General features: G+C 41.7%; 1 protein-coding gene and 1 long non-coding RNA gene across 10 annotated transcripts in view; one reads left to right on the top strand and one right to left on the bottom strand.

Annotated features, from left to right (window-relative positions):
* The window catches only part of LOC116035508 (ryanodine receptor 3-like), a 109,637-nt gene that overhangs the window by 72,234 nt on the left and 21,861 nt on the right, over positions 1-15,542 (top strand). For 6 of the 9 annotated variants that reach the window (XM_031278591.2, XM_031278590.2, XM_035994502.1 and 3 more), the window contains 26 exons: positions 257-365; positions 446-566; positions 1,130-1,299; positions 3,286-3,506; positions 3,799-3,889; positions 4,675-4,815; positions 5,401-5,564; positions 5,698-5,776; positions 6,303-6,392; positions 6,503-6,649; positions 7,853-7,915; positions 8,088-8,163; positions 8,915-9,038; positions 9,169-9,284; positions 9,752-9,819; positions 9,927-10,048; positions 10,221-10,270; positions 11,484-11,544; positions 12,459-12,697; positions 12,877-12,958; positions 13,064-13,194; positions 13,520-13,843; positions 14,230-14,470; positions 14,597-14,684; positions 14,782-14,874; positions 15,493-15,507. In XM_031278591.2, the coding sequence (XP_031134451.1) occupies positions 257-365; positions 446-566; positions 1,130-1,299; positions 3,286-3,506; positions 3,799-3,889; positions 4,675-4,815; positions 5,401-5,564; positions 5,698-5,776; positions 6,303-6,392; positions 6,503-6,649; positions 7,853-7,915; positions 8,088-8,163; positions 8,915-9,038; positions 9,169-9,284; positions 9,752-9,819; positions 9,927-10,048; positions 10,221-10,270; positions 11,484-11,544; positions 12,459-12,697; positions 12,877-12,958; positions 13,064-13,194; positions 13,520-13,843; positions 14,230-14,470; positions 14,597-14,684; positions 14,782-14,874; positions 15,493-15,507 (3,226 nt within the window). The remainder of the gene's footprint in view (positions 1-256; positions 366-445; positions 567-1,129; positions 1,300-3,285; positions 3,507-3,798; positions 3,890-4,674; positions 4,816-5,400; positions 5,565-5,697; positions 5,777-6,302; positions 6,393-6,502; positions 6,650-7,852; positions 7,916-8,087; positions 8,164-8,914; positions 9,039-9,168; positions 9,285-9,751; positions 9,820-9,926; positions 10,049-10,220; positions 10,271-11,483; positions 11,545-12,458; positions 12,698-12,876; positions 12,959-13,063; positions 13,195-13,519; positions 13,844-14,229; positions 14,471-14,596; positions 14,685-14,781; positions 14,875-15,492; positions 15,508-15,542) is intronic. The other 3 variants (XM_031278593.2, XM_035994503.1, XM_035994500.1) reach the window with 1 other exon arrangement.
* LOC116035510 lies at positions 5,144-9,676 on the bottom strand. Its single transcript, XR_004101388.2, has 3 exons — positions 9,312-9,676; positions 7,810-7,816; positions 5,144-5,154 (listed from the first exon to the last, which is right to left on the bottom strand). It is a non-coding gene; the product is annotated as an uncharacterized LOC116035510 (long non-coding RNA).

Raw genomic sequence — 15,542 nt, 5'->3', positions numbered from 1 at the left:
ATCTCTACGGCTGATATCTCCAACACTGGGCAGCTCACACCAAAACAATCTAGATTGATAAATAACACTGCAAGTAAGAGGAAACATTATTTTTATATTATATATATATTATAATTTTATTATAATTTTGGGGTGAACTATCCCTTTAAAATTAGCTGCTTATCCCCCTTTGCTTGCATCTTTGCTGTGATGCTTTTTAGAAATGTTCTTCCTCTGTTTCTGTTCTTTCTCAACTCTTCACTTTTTCTACTGTTAGGTCTGCTGATGGTGACGATGAGGAGGAGGTGGTACATATGGGCAATGCCATCATGTCCTTCTACTCTGCCCTCATTGACCTGTTGGGACGTTGCGCCCCAGAGATGCATGTACGTTTGATCGAAACTGTGAATTTGTTGTTTTTCTCTGACAGATTTACCCTATTTTCACTTCCTTTTCTCTTCTTCAGCTTATCAACAAGGGGAAAGGTGAAGCTCTGCGTATTCGTGCCATCCTGCGCTCTCTGGTGCCGACTGAAGACCTTGTGGGAATTATCAGCATACCTCTCAAAATGCCCATCCCCAACAAAGGTACTCTACAGGATGTCCACTCTAATAACACAGGGCAGCATACTGCACACCTTTATACTTCCACCACAGGATGCATCCCATCCATTTGCATGCTACTACAGGATGCCACGTGTAGCTCATTTAAAGATACAATGGTTTTAGGAAAGTCTGTACATTCAGTGCAAGGCGGAAGGTTATTGATTACATTTCACTGCTCATGCCTTTTTAATCAGCACAACGCTTTACTGCACACTCCCATTGCTCTGAGTAAGCCAGATCATTTCTATAGCGAGCTGTCTTGCTCTATTGATTGATCTGCATAAGCATGGCAAGACTCGCCTATTAAATTTGCTGCCTAGAACACCGCCACACAAGCTCTGTCCGCAGGCCAAGAATGAAGACAGCGAGCCGTGGCTCCAGCACCATGCTGCTGCATGCCCCCTAATGAATACACATTGCTTTCCTAATCAGAAAGGACTTGTCATTATGCACTGTGGTCTGTTCTTTGGGTATTTCACTGCTCCACACCTATGCAGTTTACTCTATATGTTGTGCCTTTCTTTTCCTGTCTCAATCTCTTTCAGATGGCTCGGTGACTGAGCCGGACATGTCAGCCTGCTTCTGTCCAGATCACAAGGCCCCCATGGTGCTGTTTCTGGACAGGGTGTACGGTATCGAGGACCAGAGCTTTCTGCTTCACCTGCTCGAAGTGGGCTTCCTTCCTGACCTGAGGGCTGCTACCTCTCTGGATACGGTGGGTAAAGCTGACAACAGTGCGGGAGAGAAGTATTGAATGGCCAGCCTCTGTAACATGAACCTTATCAAGGCGTTTCAGGAGCAATAATATTTTTAATAACCTTTTATACTAATGAGGAGCTCCTCATTAAGCCTTGGTTCAAGTTGGTTGATTAATGTAATTTTTATTTACTCTTATTTATCAACAAAAAGGTTATGGAGTTTTAAGTAGATGGCTTGGTCGGCATGGGGGTGCAGTGGTCAGCGTACAAACTCGTACCACACCGAAGCTGTTGTGTTACATGTGACGCCTCTTTTGCTTCCGGAATGCCGCCATGCTATCTGAAATCACACACTGGGGAGCATTATGCTTTGGTTCAGTGTAAAAAATCAAAGATGGCGTGATTTACCGCAGTATTGTGGAATCTCTGTTTTAAAGAGGCTTATGTGTCAGCCCTGTGATTCACTGGTGACCTGTCCAGGGTGTACCCCGCCTCTCACCAAATATCAGCTAGGATTGGCTCCAGCCCCCCACGACCCAGTAAAGGATAAGCAGTTACAGATAATGGATGAATGGATGAAAGTAGATGGCTTGCTCAACTCTAAACTCTCAAATCCATAGGGTGCAGACTTTGGGCTGAAATTAATCCATCATAACATAATATGTCAAGTTTATTTAAAGCACAGCAGCACACAAGTGAAAGTCATTTTGAGCACCTAGCCTGCAGTGAAGTCAGCTATTTTGTGAGTCCCATTGTGTGTATAAGATGTGTACAATGCACAAGTTTGTTTGAGTTAGGGCCTAGACAGCAAGGAGATCCCTGGGTAAAGTGTTTTATATATAGCTCTGAAGGTGTCTGCCCCGTTCAACAGTTTTAATGTGGCAGAAGCTAAGAATATCCTCTGTAACATCACATCAGACAAAACACAGTGCTGTTCACACTGACATTTACTCCTGCTAATTTAATCAATGCAGCATGTGTCACAGTCTGATATCTGGGAACCTTTTATGTTGTATGTTATGTTGTTCGTGGTTGTAATATTACCGTACTCTCTTTAGCTTAGCTTGCTAACACGTTTTGCAAGATTATTTACAAGACAACTTCATAGTGCTCATTTAAACCATAGTCTTTGAAAATGGCCATCAAATACACTCCTTAATTTTAAAGCAAGACTATGTAACTTTTGTTAACTACTAGACTGTTATAGAATAACTCAGGAGCAGCTTGACTTCTGGATACGTCAAGGTTCAGGAGACTTTGATGACTTATACAAAAGCATTTATTGAACTCGATCGAGGAGAAATTTAGGCAGACAGTACAGTTTAACCACAATGTGTTATAGTGTAGTGCCGTCCAAACTCTGAGGTCCCTCTGTGTCCCCCAGATGCATATATCTCTTGCTCAAGCTGTCAAGTTTGTTAAGCCAAGATATTGATGGCGCCAAAACAAAAGATGCTCACCTAAAAGCTAGTTGAGTCTATCTCTATCTGGGATGTTAGCTAAAGTGTGTCAGGCCCCTTTACCCTGTTTCCACCAACCTCCAAAAGGAGGAACAAACATTCCCTTATCATGCAGCTGCCTGGACTCCCTCAATCTGTAGAGACACAAACATGTATTCATTCATGAACAGGTTTGGCTATTAGAGTCTGGAAGAATATTCTCATCCCCTGACCTAGGAATGACCTGATGTTGCCTAAGCTTTCCCTTTGTCTCATCTTACCACAACATGGTGTTTCTGGAAATCCCACCACATGAACAATTGTGAATGCTCAAACATAGTTTAAGAGTAGCAAAATAAGAGAAAAGTAGTGGCCTGACTCTAAAAATGTCTATGAAATATGTATCTAAAGTTTGCTAACTTTAGCCACCATACCACCACTGGTCGTACCTGACTTAGTAAGGCTGTAGCAGCAAATCTTTTTGAAATTACATAGTCTCACTTTAAATGAAGTAATGTCCCCACGGTCACATGTTGTATGATCTGTGACCCGTTCTTTCCACAGGAGGGTCTATGTACCACTGAGACGGCCCTGGCCATGAACCGCTTCATCGGCTCAGCCATGCTACCCCTCCTCACCCGCTGCGCCCCTCTCTTTGCCGGCACCGAGCACTACGCCACCCTCATCGACTCCACTCTGCACACCATCTACCGCCTTTCCAAGGGCCGTTCACTCACCAAGGCCCAGAGAGACGCAATAGAGGAGTGCCTGCTGGCTGTCTGCAAGTGAGGAACATTTGAAACTCTCTGAGTAGAGTTAAAAGTTTTCTCTAGGTTTTGTTACTAGTGATAATACACCAAGCACTTGTTGTATCTCAGCTGGAAGGAATAGCAAAGATCAATTGTACATTTTATCTGCTTTCTAACAAAACTCTATTATGGCTCAGGGCCTGGTTTCCCTAAATAAAATTAAGATAAAATCAGCATCACAAAAGTGGTCAGAGTCCAAAGATGTTCTGGTTTAAGGCAGCTCAGGGCAGCAGCAGCACTCTTATCTCTCTTTCACTTTATTCTGCAGGCACCTTCGTCCCTCTATGCTGCAGCAGCTCTTGCACCGCCTCGTCTTTGATGTGCCCTTGCTGACCGATTACTGCAAGATGCCTCTCAGAGTGGGCAACAATTTCTTCACTTTCCTCACTCTTTTTAAATCCACTTGACATACTATATCTTGCCATTTATCTTTTTTTGCATGTTGGATTGCTTGCATGCCTCAGTTTTATTTGCTTTCTGTCTGCCTTTTCTTTACTGTACTTTTCTACATAATCTAACCTTTGTTTTGTCTGTGTGGTTGCTGCTTGATTGTGCCTTACTACCTCTGTTTATTAGATTGTCAGCTTGGTGGGGAGGTACCAACAGCTAAAGCTAAATACCAAAAACTCTATTGCAGGTGTACCTTTTAATGTACTAATATTACTCAAGTACACCTCTGTCTCTCAGACACACACACACACACACACACACACTCTAACATTTCTAACACACTCACGGTATTAATCATCTGGTGTGGAAGAAGTGGGCAGCTGCAGGAGGGTAAATAAGAGGATAAAGTATTGGACTGTGTGATTACAGGCTTGTTGGCTCCACTGCTCCACTCAATCTGTCTGGAACACACGAGAGAAATACTGAAGTAATAGGTTGTGACTAGTTTACACACTTGTTCTATACATTCACGTGCATGTTTGGATTTCTTTGTGCTGTGTGTTGGAGAACTGATTTCCTTTTTGGCGTGCTGTTAGCAATACATGCATGGTCCAGTGCCAATGTGTTGTGAGCATTTGTACAGGCTGTATACTTGTTGCCTGTCATTGAAAACACAGTTAAGTGTCCTGTTTACTAAATTCTGTTTGTTTATAACTCTGCTTGCCTTGACCGTTGCCCTATGTGTGTCCTCTAGCTGCTCACCAACCACTATGAGCAGAACTGGAAGTACTACTGCCTCCCATCGGGCTGGGGCAGCTACGGCACAGCATCCGAGGATGAACTACTGCTCACCAAGAAAATCTTCTGGGGAGTATTTGATTCTCTGTCACAGAGGGTGAGGGGGTCACTCAAGTTTTTATTTTTTATTTTATTTTTTTTATTTTAAGGTCCTTTGCAATTTCATTGTGACTTAATCATTTCTTGAGCAATAGTCATAGCAACATCTACTTCTTGTTAAAAAACATTATGCTCTACAAAAGTGATAAACAGTTAAATAAAAGTCACCTAATTCATCACAGTCTTGATTAACATGTATGTATGCGAGGGATTCATTGGCACAAATATCTTGAGGTCTGTCCGTGATGCAGATGGCTGGACTCAGCACATCTCTCAACAGTAAATGCCCACTCATTAAAGGAGGCTGTGCAAAAGGCCGGCCTGAAAACATCAATATCTGGACAGCCATCATTGATCCAAAGCCTCTAGCACGCTGGTTTTTCAGCTTTTAAAATATTTCTTCATTAACGTCTTTCCTCCTGCTCCTGGTCCCACTGCTCTGTTACACTTTCACTCGTGTGGCTTTATAACGTTATTTAAGTTCCACCTTAAATGAACAACAAAATAGATATATTTAAATTAAAATAAGAATACAATTTGCACAACTGTACTTCAATTTTTAAAGCTAAGTTTTGCATTGCAGAAATATGACGCAGAGCTATTCAAGATGGCCATGCCTTGCCTCAGTGCCATAGCTGGAGCTTTGCCACCGGACTACGTGGATGCCTCCATTAGTACCACTGTGGAGAAGCCTGTTTCTGTAGATGCTCAGGGCAACTTTGACCCCAAACCCATCAGTACTGCTAAGTAAGCCGTGTTGGAGCCAGACATTAATAGGAAATGTGTTATTATATCAAACCTGTGATGACATGCACAGTACATGACAGTAACAAGCATTTGCATACAAAAGCTGACTAATTGTCACACTTTTTTTTTCTAGCATTGCTCTTCCAGAGAAGCTTGAGCACTTTGCCAATAAATATGCAGAGCACTCCCATGAGAAATGGTCAGCAGAGAAGGTAAGGCCAAAGAAAAGAGCTTTCGTCTGGGGAAAAACAGGTATTACATTGCACAGTATTTGACTTGGAACAAGTCATGAGTGTTGTAAGGACTAAAAAAATGCCTCTCCCTGAAGAAATACTGCACGCAAAATCAGCAGAAATGCAGCCATATAAAAGTAAAAAAACGATTCAGATCAAAATTTTATATTATATTTTCCAATATCACAGCATTGTTTCCTTTGGTGAGGCCTCATTTTTGTCACTGCTGAAAGGGATCCTCTGGGCATGCTGACAATAATTGTACTAGTCTCTGTGTAGAAGCCCCCTGCTCTCTTTCGCGCCAACAGCTTAGCCTGCATTGTTGCATCTGTCAGAAAAAGTACTAACTGCTGAGCACAGCGAGAACTGAATGTACCATGACTCTATGTTATGCATACTTAATCTCTTACCCGGTCTTTCAAATAATAAATCATGTCCTTAGGGGACTGTAAAGGCAATGAAGATTGCTATCACCCTTGTACATCCCTTTGTGCTTGTGCCTCAGGTGCTGCTGGGATGGAAATATGGCGACTGTGTGGATGAGAAGGCCAAGATTCACCCTCAGCTCAGAATCTACAAAGCCCTGACAGAGAAGGTAAAGAATGTTGAATGTGAGATTTGTGTAACAATGAAGGGCTAACCTAAAGATTGAGGCTTCTGGGTTTACCGTAGTCCTTGTTCCCCATTTCTGTCTCTGTGCTTCAGGAGAAAGAGATTTACAGATGGCCAATTAGAGAGTCCATGAAGAGTATGCTGGCAATGGGCTGGAGCATCGACAGGACTAAGGATGGAGAAAGCATGTCTCAACAGAGGGAGAACGAGAAAATGCGAAAGATCTCTCAGGCATCACAGGTACAGCGCAAAACACAAACACTAACACCAAATGTGCTTGTCCTCCGAAAACGTTTGTGAAAGGTTTAAAACGAACCAAAGCTAAGGTTTGCTGGAGACGAATAGTCAAAAAATAATTTCTCTACAAAATTGTCTGTCTTTGGTATGAGGTGTGATGAAAAATTCATAATCAAATATTTTTAATGCCCAAAAAAAAATCTTAATCCTTTTTGAGACAATATTTTGATTTCTGTATATTTTCTCTTAAACAAGCAGGTTCATAAATGCTAATCATCTAAGCTAGTGCAGATTTTGAACCGGCTTGGATTAATTATATAAAAGTGGATATTACAACAATATAAATATTTATCATGCAGTTGAATTATCCGTGTTTAGATTGCTTTAGTTAAGTTTGCACTTGTACTACTAGAGCTAGCTAACTCTTTTAGCAGTTTTTTTCCTTACTTTAATCCAACTATTTTACGTTTTTTAACCATTTCCTCTAGCTAACTATTTCAACTGTTTATTTACTGTATTTTAGCTAATGTTAACTATTTCAACTGTTTATTTCTTTTAGCTAACTATTTCAACTGTTTATCCATTATTTTTTTGAGAACAATTTCAACATATTTCTCCTTACTTTAAGCTAACTATTCTAACTTCTCTGCTTGCTAACTAGTTTTCACACATCTTAATTGTAGCATGTGGCGTTATGTGGTGCGTTGCATCTGACTGAGATTGATGGGCAATTTTTAATCCTATTTGGCTGTTATTTTTTCTTTTTACTTATCATTTCTGTTTTTAGTTGACTTTGGAAATCACTGGTCTTAGATTAGATTAGATTAGCTTAGATATACTTTAGTGATCCCAAATTGGGAAATTTCAGTTCTATAGCAGCAAAATATCAGACACACAGCACACATACAGAATATACAAGACATAATAAATAGGATAGAATACAAGAACAAATATTCAAAAAATAAAGAAAAAAATACAAAGGAAAGAACGTATATACAAATTGGGAATAAAAATGTACAACTACTTAAATAGTATTTATAAAGATGTAAGTTAAACCTGCTGATCTCCCTGTATAATAGACTGAAAGCCTAAGGACACAGAATAATCATTTTAACATAATGCTAAATCTTGTGTTTTCAAAGTGTTGAGTAATAACTAATAACACACCGTCTCACTGTAAATCTGCATCTTTTTGAACATTTTCAGGCAAATGGCTTCAATCCGAGCCCGATAGACACAAGCAATGTGGTTCTATCAAGAGAATTGCAGGTGAGTGACCTCCTATTTGTTTTATCATGCTTTTATTTTTCTTTTTTACATCAAACAATCTCTCAGTCTGAATACAAGATGAAAAGCAATATTTTCTGAATGTGAATGAGTAACGTGGGCAGGACATGCTCCTCAGTGAGATGTACTGATTGTCTCTTGTCTTTGATCCAAGGGGATGGTGGAGGTGCTGGCTGAAAATTACCATAACATCTGGGCCAAGAAGAAAAAGTGTGACCTTGGAAGCAGAGGTGATTTGCTGATGAACTCAATCATTACAAGGAGATACCTGCAAAACAGAGATGGAAGAGACAGTATGCCTGTGTGGGTGGATTTAAGGTGCCACTCGCTTGTTGCAGTATTAATATGTGTCTATGAGCATATGTGTGTGTCTGCCTCACCGGTCTTGACTAAATAGGTTCAGCTGAGTGGTGCATCCACTTCATGTCACCTACGCCTTCACACAGACAAACAGTAGAGAGCGGTGGCTGATCAAGTCTTACTTAGTCTCGTATTGCCAGACCTTCCTCCACAGCGCTGCGGAGAAGGGTCTGGTGAGTCCACACAGCATTCCGGGATGGGAGAAAAACTTGCTCTGGTTTATTGGCATTTCTTTAAACCAATCACAATCGTCTTGGCCGGTGCTAAGTGCTGGACGGAGCCACGGTGCCTCTGCAAAATAGCCTCGGGAAGGAACTTGTTTTGGTGGAACGTGTACGTTCAAAGGTTGTTTTAGTCGTGCAACAGAAAACTCAGATTGGACAGATAGTCTAGCTAGCTGTCTGGATTTACCCTGCAGAGATCTGAGGAGCAGTTAACCATAGTCCTCATAAATCCACCGGAGTTTAAAATTACAACACAAAGAAAGCGGAAGGTAACGGACATCCGTCCGAAAAGAATGACATCCGGCGGAATTTCCAGCGGCACCGGAGCAATCCCGGAAGTAGAACTTCATGGGTATAGACTTTGTCTTACTTAACGCTGGGTTGTCTGTGGTTTCAGGGGGAGGAACACACCCTCTGTTGGTGCCCTATGACACGCTGACAGCCAAGGAGAAGGCCCGTGATCGGGAGAAGGCCCAGGACCTTTTCCGCTACCTGCAGATCAACGGCTATAGCATCACGAGGTCAACAATTTCAGAATGGCTGTTATGTATAATCACGTTGATGTCTTGCAGAAACTTTACACTACTTAATAACCTTTCCATTTGATAGTTAAAAGGGTTGATTTATAGCTAATATCCTATTGTGTTACAGGGGTTTGAAGGACTTAGAGCAGGATTCCTCTACCATGGAGAAGAGGTTCGCTTACAAGTTCCTCAAGAAGCTGCTCAAGTATGTCGACTCAGCTCAAGAGTTCATCGCTCACCTGGGTATGGTAATATTACATAGGACCTGACTACAAGCAGGGCTCTAGAGTGCGACCAATTTGGTCGCATATGCGACCAAAATTTGTAAGGGTGCGACTAAGATTTTTCCTAGGTCGCACCGGTGCACCTCCACTAACGAAGCGATGTCGTTTATATCGATATGGTTTAATGTTGCGTTACGTGACCCATTTCTTCTGTAAAGCCGTGCTTGTGTTTGGATCTCTCCTCTCCGCGCAGCCCCGCCCCCAATCACTCACACACGGCCCACCTGCGACATGCAGACAGACACAGCGCCGCCGGTCCAAACTGCTGACATTTGTCTACAGTTGTAATTGTTATTAACACAGCTGTATAAAAAAGTTAGGCGCACCAGTGCGACCAAAGCAAAAAGTTAGTCTGGAGCCCTGACAAGAGACTTGAAGTAGTCTTGTTACTTAATATTAAATCTGTTATTTACGCTCTCAATCCAGAGGCCATGGCTGCCAGTGGCAAAACAGACAGGTCTCCTCATGAACAAGAAATCAAGTTTTTTGCCAAAGTAAGGATGTGATATAAACACAGCTGATGTCCATATATTGATAACCCTTTTAAATTCAGTTACTGTCAACTTGATGTGATCTTGTCTTTATCGATGTCCTCCTTCAGGTTCTCCTTCCTCTCATCGACCAGTACTTCAAGAACCACTCTCTCTACTTCCTCTCCTCCCCTAGTAAGAACCTGAGCAGTAGCGGTTACGCCTCCAACAAGGAGAAGGAGATGGTCACCAGGTACGAAACATTCAGTTACATTCACCTACAGCAATATAGCATGACAATAACTCTTTACCATTCTTTACTTAAAATCCTAAACTCTTATAATCTTAACTACTAATCGTCTCTCTAGAATGTACTCATTGTAACTGTCTGATTTCCTTCCTTTGTCTGTCGATCACACCTCCAGCCTGTTTTGTAAACTGGCAGCTCTTGTCAGACATAGGATTTCTCTCTTTGGTAAGCTAATTGCTACTGACTGGTCAGCAGTGTGCATGCGTGTTGTTGGAGATATCAGCCGTAAAAAATGCCTGCCTTCTCTCAGATATAATGGCACACTAGGTGGCACTCAGCATGTGGTGCTCAATGCGCCAAAAGAATACATTTGATAAACTCAACAGCAATGTCTCTTTCCAGAAATTGTAACCCGGTTACTAAAGATAATCCACAGACCTTATTTGTGAGCAGTTTCATGTAGAAACTATTTTCTTTCTACCAAACTACACTCGCCAACCGTATCACAGCGCAGAAGGAAGCGTACTCATGTCCTCCTCGGCGGAGCTGTAACTGTAGCTTACCGATTATGCTAGCTCACATTAGCTAGTTAATGCTACAGCTCACTCGAGGAGGATACCATTAATGTGTACATCACACGCTGTTAAAAGAATGAGCCTCTCATACATGATTAATTGCATGTAAGAAAAAATATGTTTGATTTTGGGGTGATTTTCCCCTTTAAGTTGGTTGTCATTAACTTATTTTCGGTTCTCATGAACTGAGGTGTCTTGTTTTAAGGACTTTATTAACAGTGGCCTAAAAATATAGTTTTGAGTGCACAGCAAACGCTTTTTGGGTAACATATTAGATACCAAATACTGCAGCATTTATCTATAAAACTGCACTTAATTGTATATGAAACAAACAAGATATAACATGCTTATTTGTGATCTTAAGAAGAGCTGGTAGGTGGATTTTCTTACCTTTAGGCAGAGCCAAGCTAGCCGTTGTCCCCAGTTTCTACTCTTTACGCTAAGCTAAGCTAACCGGCTGCTGGCTGTAGCTCTATGTTTATCATACAGACATGAGATCATCTAACTATCAAAAAGAAATCAAATATGCCTATATCCTCAAAAAATTTAACTATTTCTTTCAACAACAGCGACTAAAAAGACAAACCACTGAATTTGATACGTTAACCCATCGTGCCATTAACCACAGTGGATATCCCACATCCATCTGAGGTGGTGAACTAAATATTGATCCACTAACCTTACCACGTCTAACTGACCCTTAACTCACCTGTTTGATTGGAGGCTGTTGAGTGTTTGGTACATACACAGACATTAACTTATTGCTGCCATGAGAGGGTCAGTTCAGGTCAGGAAAGTGCCCTAAACATGGATGCCAGTGTGTATGTTCACGTCATATTGAAGTCTTTTGGGTTGTCTTGTAGGGAGCGACTCCACTACCATCGTCAGCTGTCTGCATATCCTGGCACACACCCTGGACACCAGGTGAGAATTTGGCAGAACTCGAGACTCACAGGGAACCTGGCAGCTTTGAGTTTTCTCTTGAAATGAAAACTAACACATTTTTAAATGTTAACAAAAGCCTCAGTTGGATAATGACAGTGTTTAAACAATAATCATTTGAGAAACCAGTTACATTTTTCCAGTGTAATGCAATGACGTAGAATGTAACCTCTGTAGGACCCTCAAGAGGTTTTCATTTGTCATGAGCATTTTCTTTTAAACAGTTATTACTGCAATGTCTTCTGGGAGGTACTGCTATTAACAAAGAGCGTCCTCTGGCATTTAAATAAGCAAAACAAATTTCATACGGCACATGTTGCCCAAGGCTTATAGTGTTCCTTAGAGACAATGTACTGTTTGTTAATGCAGCTCACACATAATGAGGCTAAAAGGGCAATGCATTATTGTGTCTTGTTTGTGCTGAAGAGCTACTGTACAGCGGATACCCACAGACTCGGTCTTTCATTTGTCCTTCCCAGTGAGACACATCAAGGCTTAACAATGGGTAATTCATTTAGCAATGTTATGAACTGTGAAATGCTAAAAATGGACGGACTAATCATATTAATGCGTCGTGCTTTTTCAGTGTCATACAGTATGTCTACAACATTGGTAAACTCCCCTTGGATTTAAATAGTCACCTTATTCATTAAATAAATCATTGATGTTTCAGTGTAAGGGCTGTCAGGTTGATACTCAACGTCTCATATTTCATGACTAAAACCTTCAGCGATTGCGAGAGTGAAGTAATTACATTTTTGACCGTGTCCGAATGTGGGTAAACAGTGTTGTCCTTTGCATACCAAGGGTGTATCCAGTGGTTTATTATAGCCCTGCCCTTGCATATTTAGTCATTTGGTTCTAGTCGTTTATCACGCTCTCTTTCACTCCAACAGGACGGTGATGAAGTCGGGCTCGGAGCTGGTGAGGGTGGGGCTGAGGACGTTCTTTGAGAACGCCGCAGAGGACCTAGAGAAGACGTTCGAGAACCTGAAGCTGGGGAAGTTCACTCACTCTCGCTCCCAGATGAAAGGCGTGTCGCAGAATATCAACTACACCACCGTAGCTCTGCTCCCCATTTTAACTGCTCTGTTTGAACACATCACTCAACACCACTTTGGAGTCGACCTGCTTTGTGAGTCCCGACAGCAGAGGAATGATTAAACATATTGTGCGAGAGGCTGCTAAAAAAACTGGAGTCTAGTTGATGTTAAGCTTATGTGATTACCTGCTTCTTACACCCTGACACCATGGGACATATCTGCCCACCCCCCTATAAATAAGGGGACTTTTAATTTTCTTTATCTTTTCCAGTGGATGATGTCCAAGTGTCCTGCTATCGAATCCTGACCAGTCTCTATGCACTGGGTACTGGGAAAAACATCTATGTAGAAAGGTATCTCAGCTTCAACATTGTGTCAAGTGATTAAAACCTCAGTGATGAAACCAACTGATATTCAACACAGATTTTACCAACTCTGCTCCTCTCTGTGTCCCACAGACAGCTACCAGCTCTTGGCCAGTGTCTGGCCACCCTGGCTGGGGCCATGCCTGTGGCTTTCCTGGAGCCGATACTCAACACGTACAACCCCTGCTCCGTCTTTAATACTAAGAGCGCCAGAGAACGAGCCAGTGAGTCATATGTAATTATTGTCAAATAAGTTAATTACCAGCGGTGGACCAAGGTGGCAGATTAACCCGCTATTATGGATAATGAACAACAATTTACAAACATCTTATCATTTTGAGATGTTGTCTACAGTATGAGAAAAGGCTGATATGTTTTTCCTACATACATCATACATTTTGTACATTATGTGTATATCTGCTGTGTGTATGTCAGCACACTCACTGTGCTTAAGTAATATTTGTTGTTTGAGAAATATCCCCCCAACAAATGTAATGAAAATGAAAAATGTCATTTTGATGACATGTAAATCCCCTGTGATCTTTTTAGACCTAGGCATAGCAGACTCAGTCAAGGAGATGTGTCCCGGGATGCCGCGGCTAGACGGTCTGATGAAGGACATCAATGACATGGCTGAGTCTGGAGCGCGGTACACAGAGATGCCTCACGTTATCGAGGTGGTGCTGCCCATGCTGTGTAACTATCTGTCTTACTGGTGGGAGAGGGGGCCCGAGAACCAGCCAGCCAGTGGGGTCAGCGTCTGCTGCACCACTGTCACCTCAGAAAACCTCAGCCTCATTCTCGGCAACATCCTCAAGATCCTTAACAACAACCTGGGCATCGATGAGGCCTCCTGGATGAAGAGGATTGCAGGTGGTCATGGGCTGCTTTTCTTTTTTTAACTTTTTTATTTTCGAAGAGACAGTGTCGTTTTACCATCTCACAGAAATCCTGCATGAACCATAAGACCTGCTCATACCCTGTTTTATTTAATTTTATTTATTCCAAAAAATTGCAAATCGTTGCTTTCACTAGAACACCAGCAAAAGAGCTATATCTTTTTTTGAGTTTAGAACAGGAAATGTAGCTAATGTAAAAGCTTCAATGGTTGAATTGCTAATGTGGTTTACTTTTGTTTGGAAAAAGTAAAAAATGGGCATTATTTATATGCAAATGTTGGCAACTACTAATACTGGCAACTTTCTGAGATACCTTGACATTTTAACATTTAAAGTGACATTTCGTCTGCCACTGTTCAGTGTACGTGCAACCTATCATCAGCAAGGCCCGTGCAGACCTCCTGAAAAGCCACTTCCTGCCTACACTGGAGAAGCTGAAGAAGAAGACAGTGAAGGTAGTGTCTGAGGAAGAGCTGTTGAAGGCTGACAGTAAGGGTGACACCCAGGAGGCCGAGCTGCTCATCCTCGACGAGTTTGCCGTGCTCTGCAGGGACCTGTACGCCTTCTACCCCATGCTAATCCGCTATGTGGACAACAACAGGTTAGCTCACTGAGGAGCGGATGATAGAGTTGTTTTTAAAATGAGTATTTAGGAGGAGATGAGGCAGATGTTTAGTGTTTGCAGAAGAAATACAGATGATGTATTAATCTCTCACCTTTACTGCAGGTCAAGGTGGCTGAAAGAACCAGACGCGGACTCCAATGAGCTCTTCAGAATGGTCGCTGAGATATTTATCCTCTGGTGCAAGTCACACGTATGTTCTCTCATCTCCATGTATGCTTAGCTCCAAAAAACAGCCAGCTTTTCTGAATTAGAACACTGATCTTTCTTCGACATTTGTCTTTCTCAAGAATTTCAAAAGAGAAGAGCAGAACTTTGTGGTCCAAAATGAAATCAACAACCTTTCCTTCTTGACCGGGGATAATAAAACCAAGATGTCTAAGGTAGGTTTTGTATTTGCCACCTACCTCTCAACACTGTCAACTTTCTGTCCTTGCTCTGGCAGTGGATTAAAACCTTTTTAGTCGTGTGAAACGGTATCCTTGAACCATTGAACGTGTGTGAGAAAGATTAAAAAGATCTATAAATAAGCAGGATTAGTATGAATGAGCAAAATACATGTTAACCTTTTCTCAGCCATGTTGACACCACCACTTCTGTGTACATGTTAACATGTAAAATGCCCATGACAATCTCAGAGGAACTATGTGTAAACACACATATGACAAACGACTGAGAGGAGTAGAGAACCTCTTTGCTAATAACATGACTATAATAAAATGGACTTTGACTGATGACTGTGTGTGTGCGTGTATGAATTTATTGCATGCAAGCTTGATACAGCAGATGACAGAAACTAACATTCATACCTTTAGCCCTCTTCAGCATTACAGGGGTTATATCATTTCTTTTCTTTTCTGCCTGGTTTAGCTGTTTAAAGGCAAAGAAATGGTTTTCATCGCAGTGCACGTCCATGTGAGGACTGTGTGCCTCCATTAATTGCCCTCTCATCCTTTTCTTCTATCTGCCTTTCTCTTTCTGTCTCTCTCTATCTCAAACAGTCCTTTAAGGAGAAGGTAGAGTGATGCAGTGCATGTGCTGTTTACCTGCC

This window comes from Sander lucioperca, chromosome 18 (genome assembly GCF_008315115.2).
Source record: "Sander lucioperca isolate FBNREF2018 chromosome 18, SLUC_FBN_1.2, whole genome shotgun sequence".
Classification (NCBI taxonomy): Eukaryota; Metazoa; Chordata; class Actinopteri; order Perciformes; family Percidae; genus Sander; species Sander lucioperca.
The sequence above is the reverse complement of the archived record's forward strand: the minus strand, read 5'-3'. Positions and strand labels throughout refer to the sequence as shown.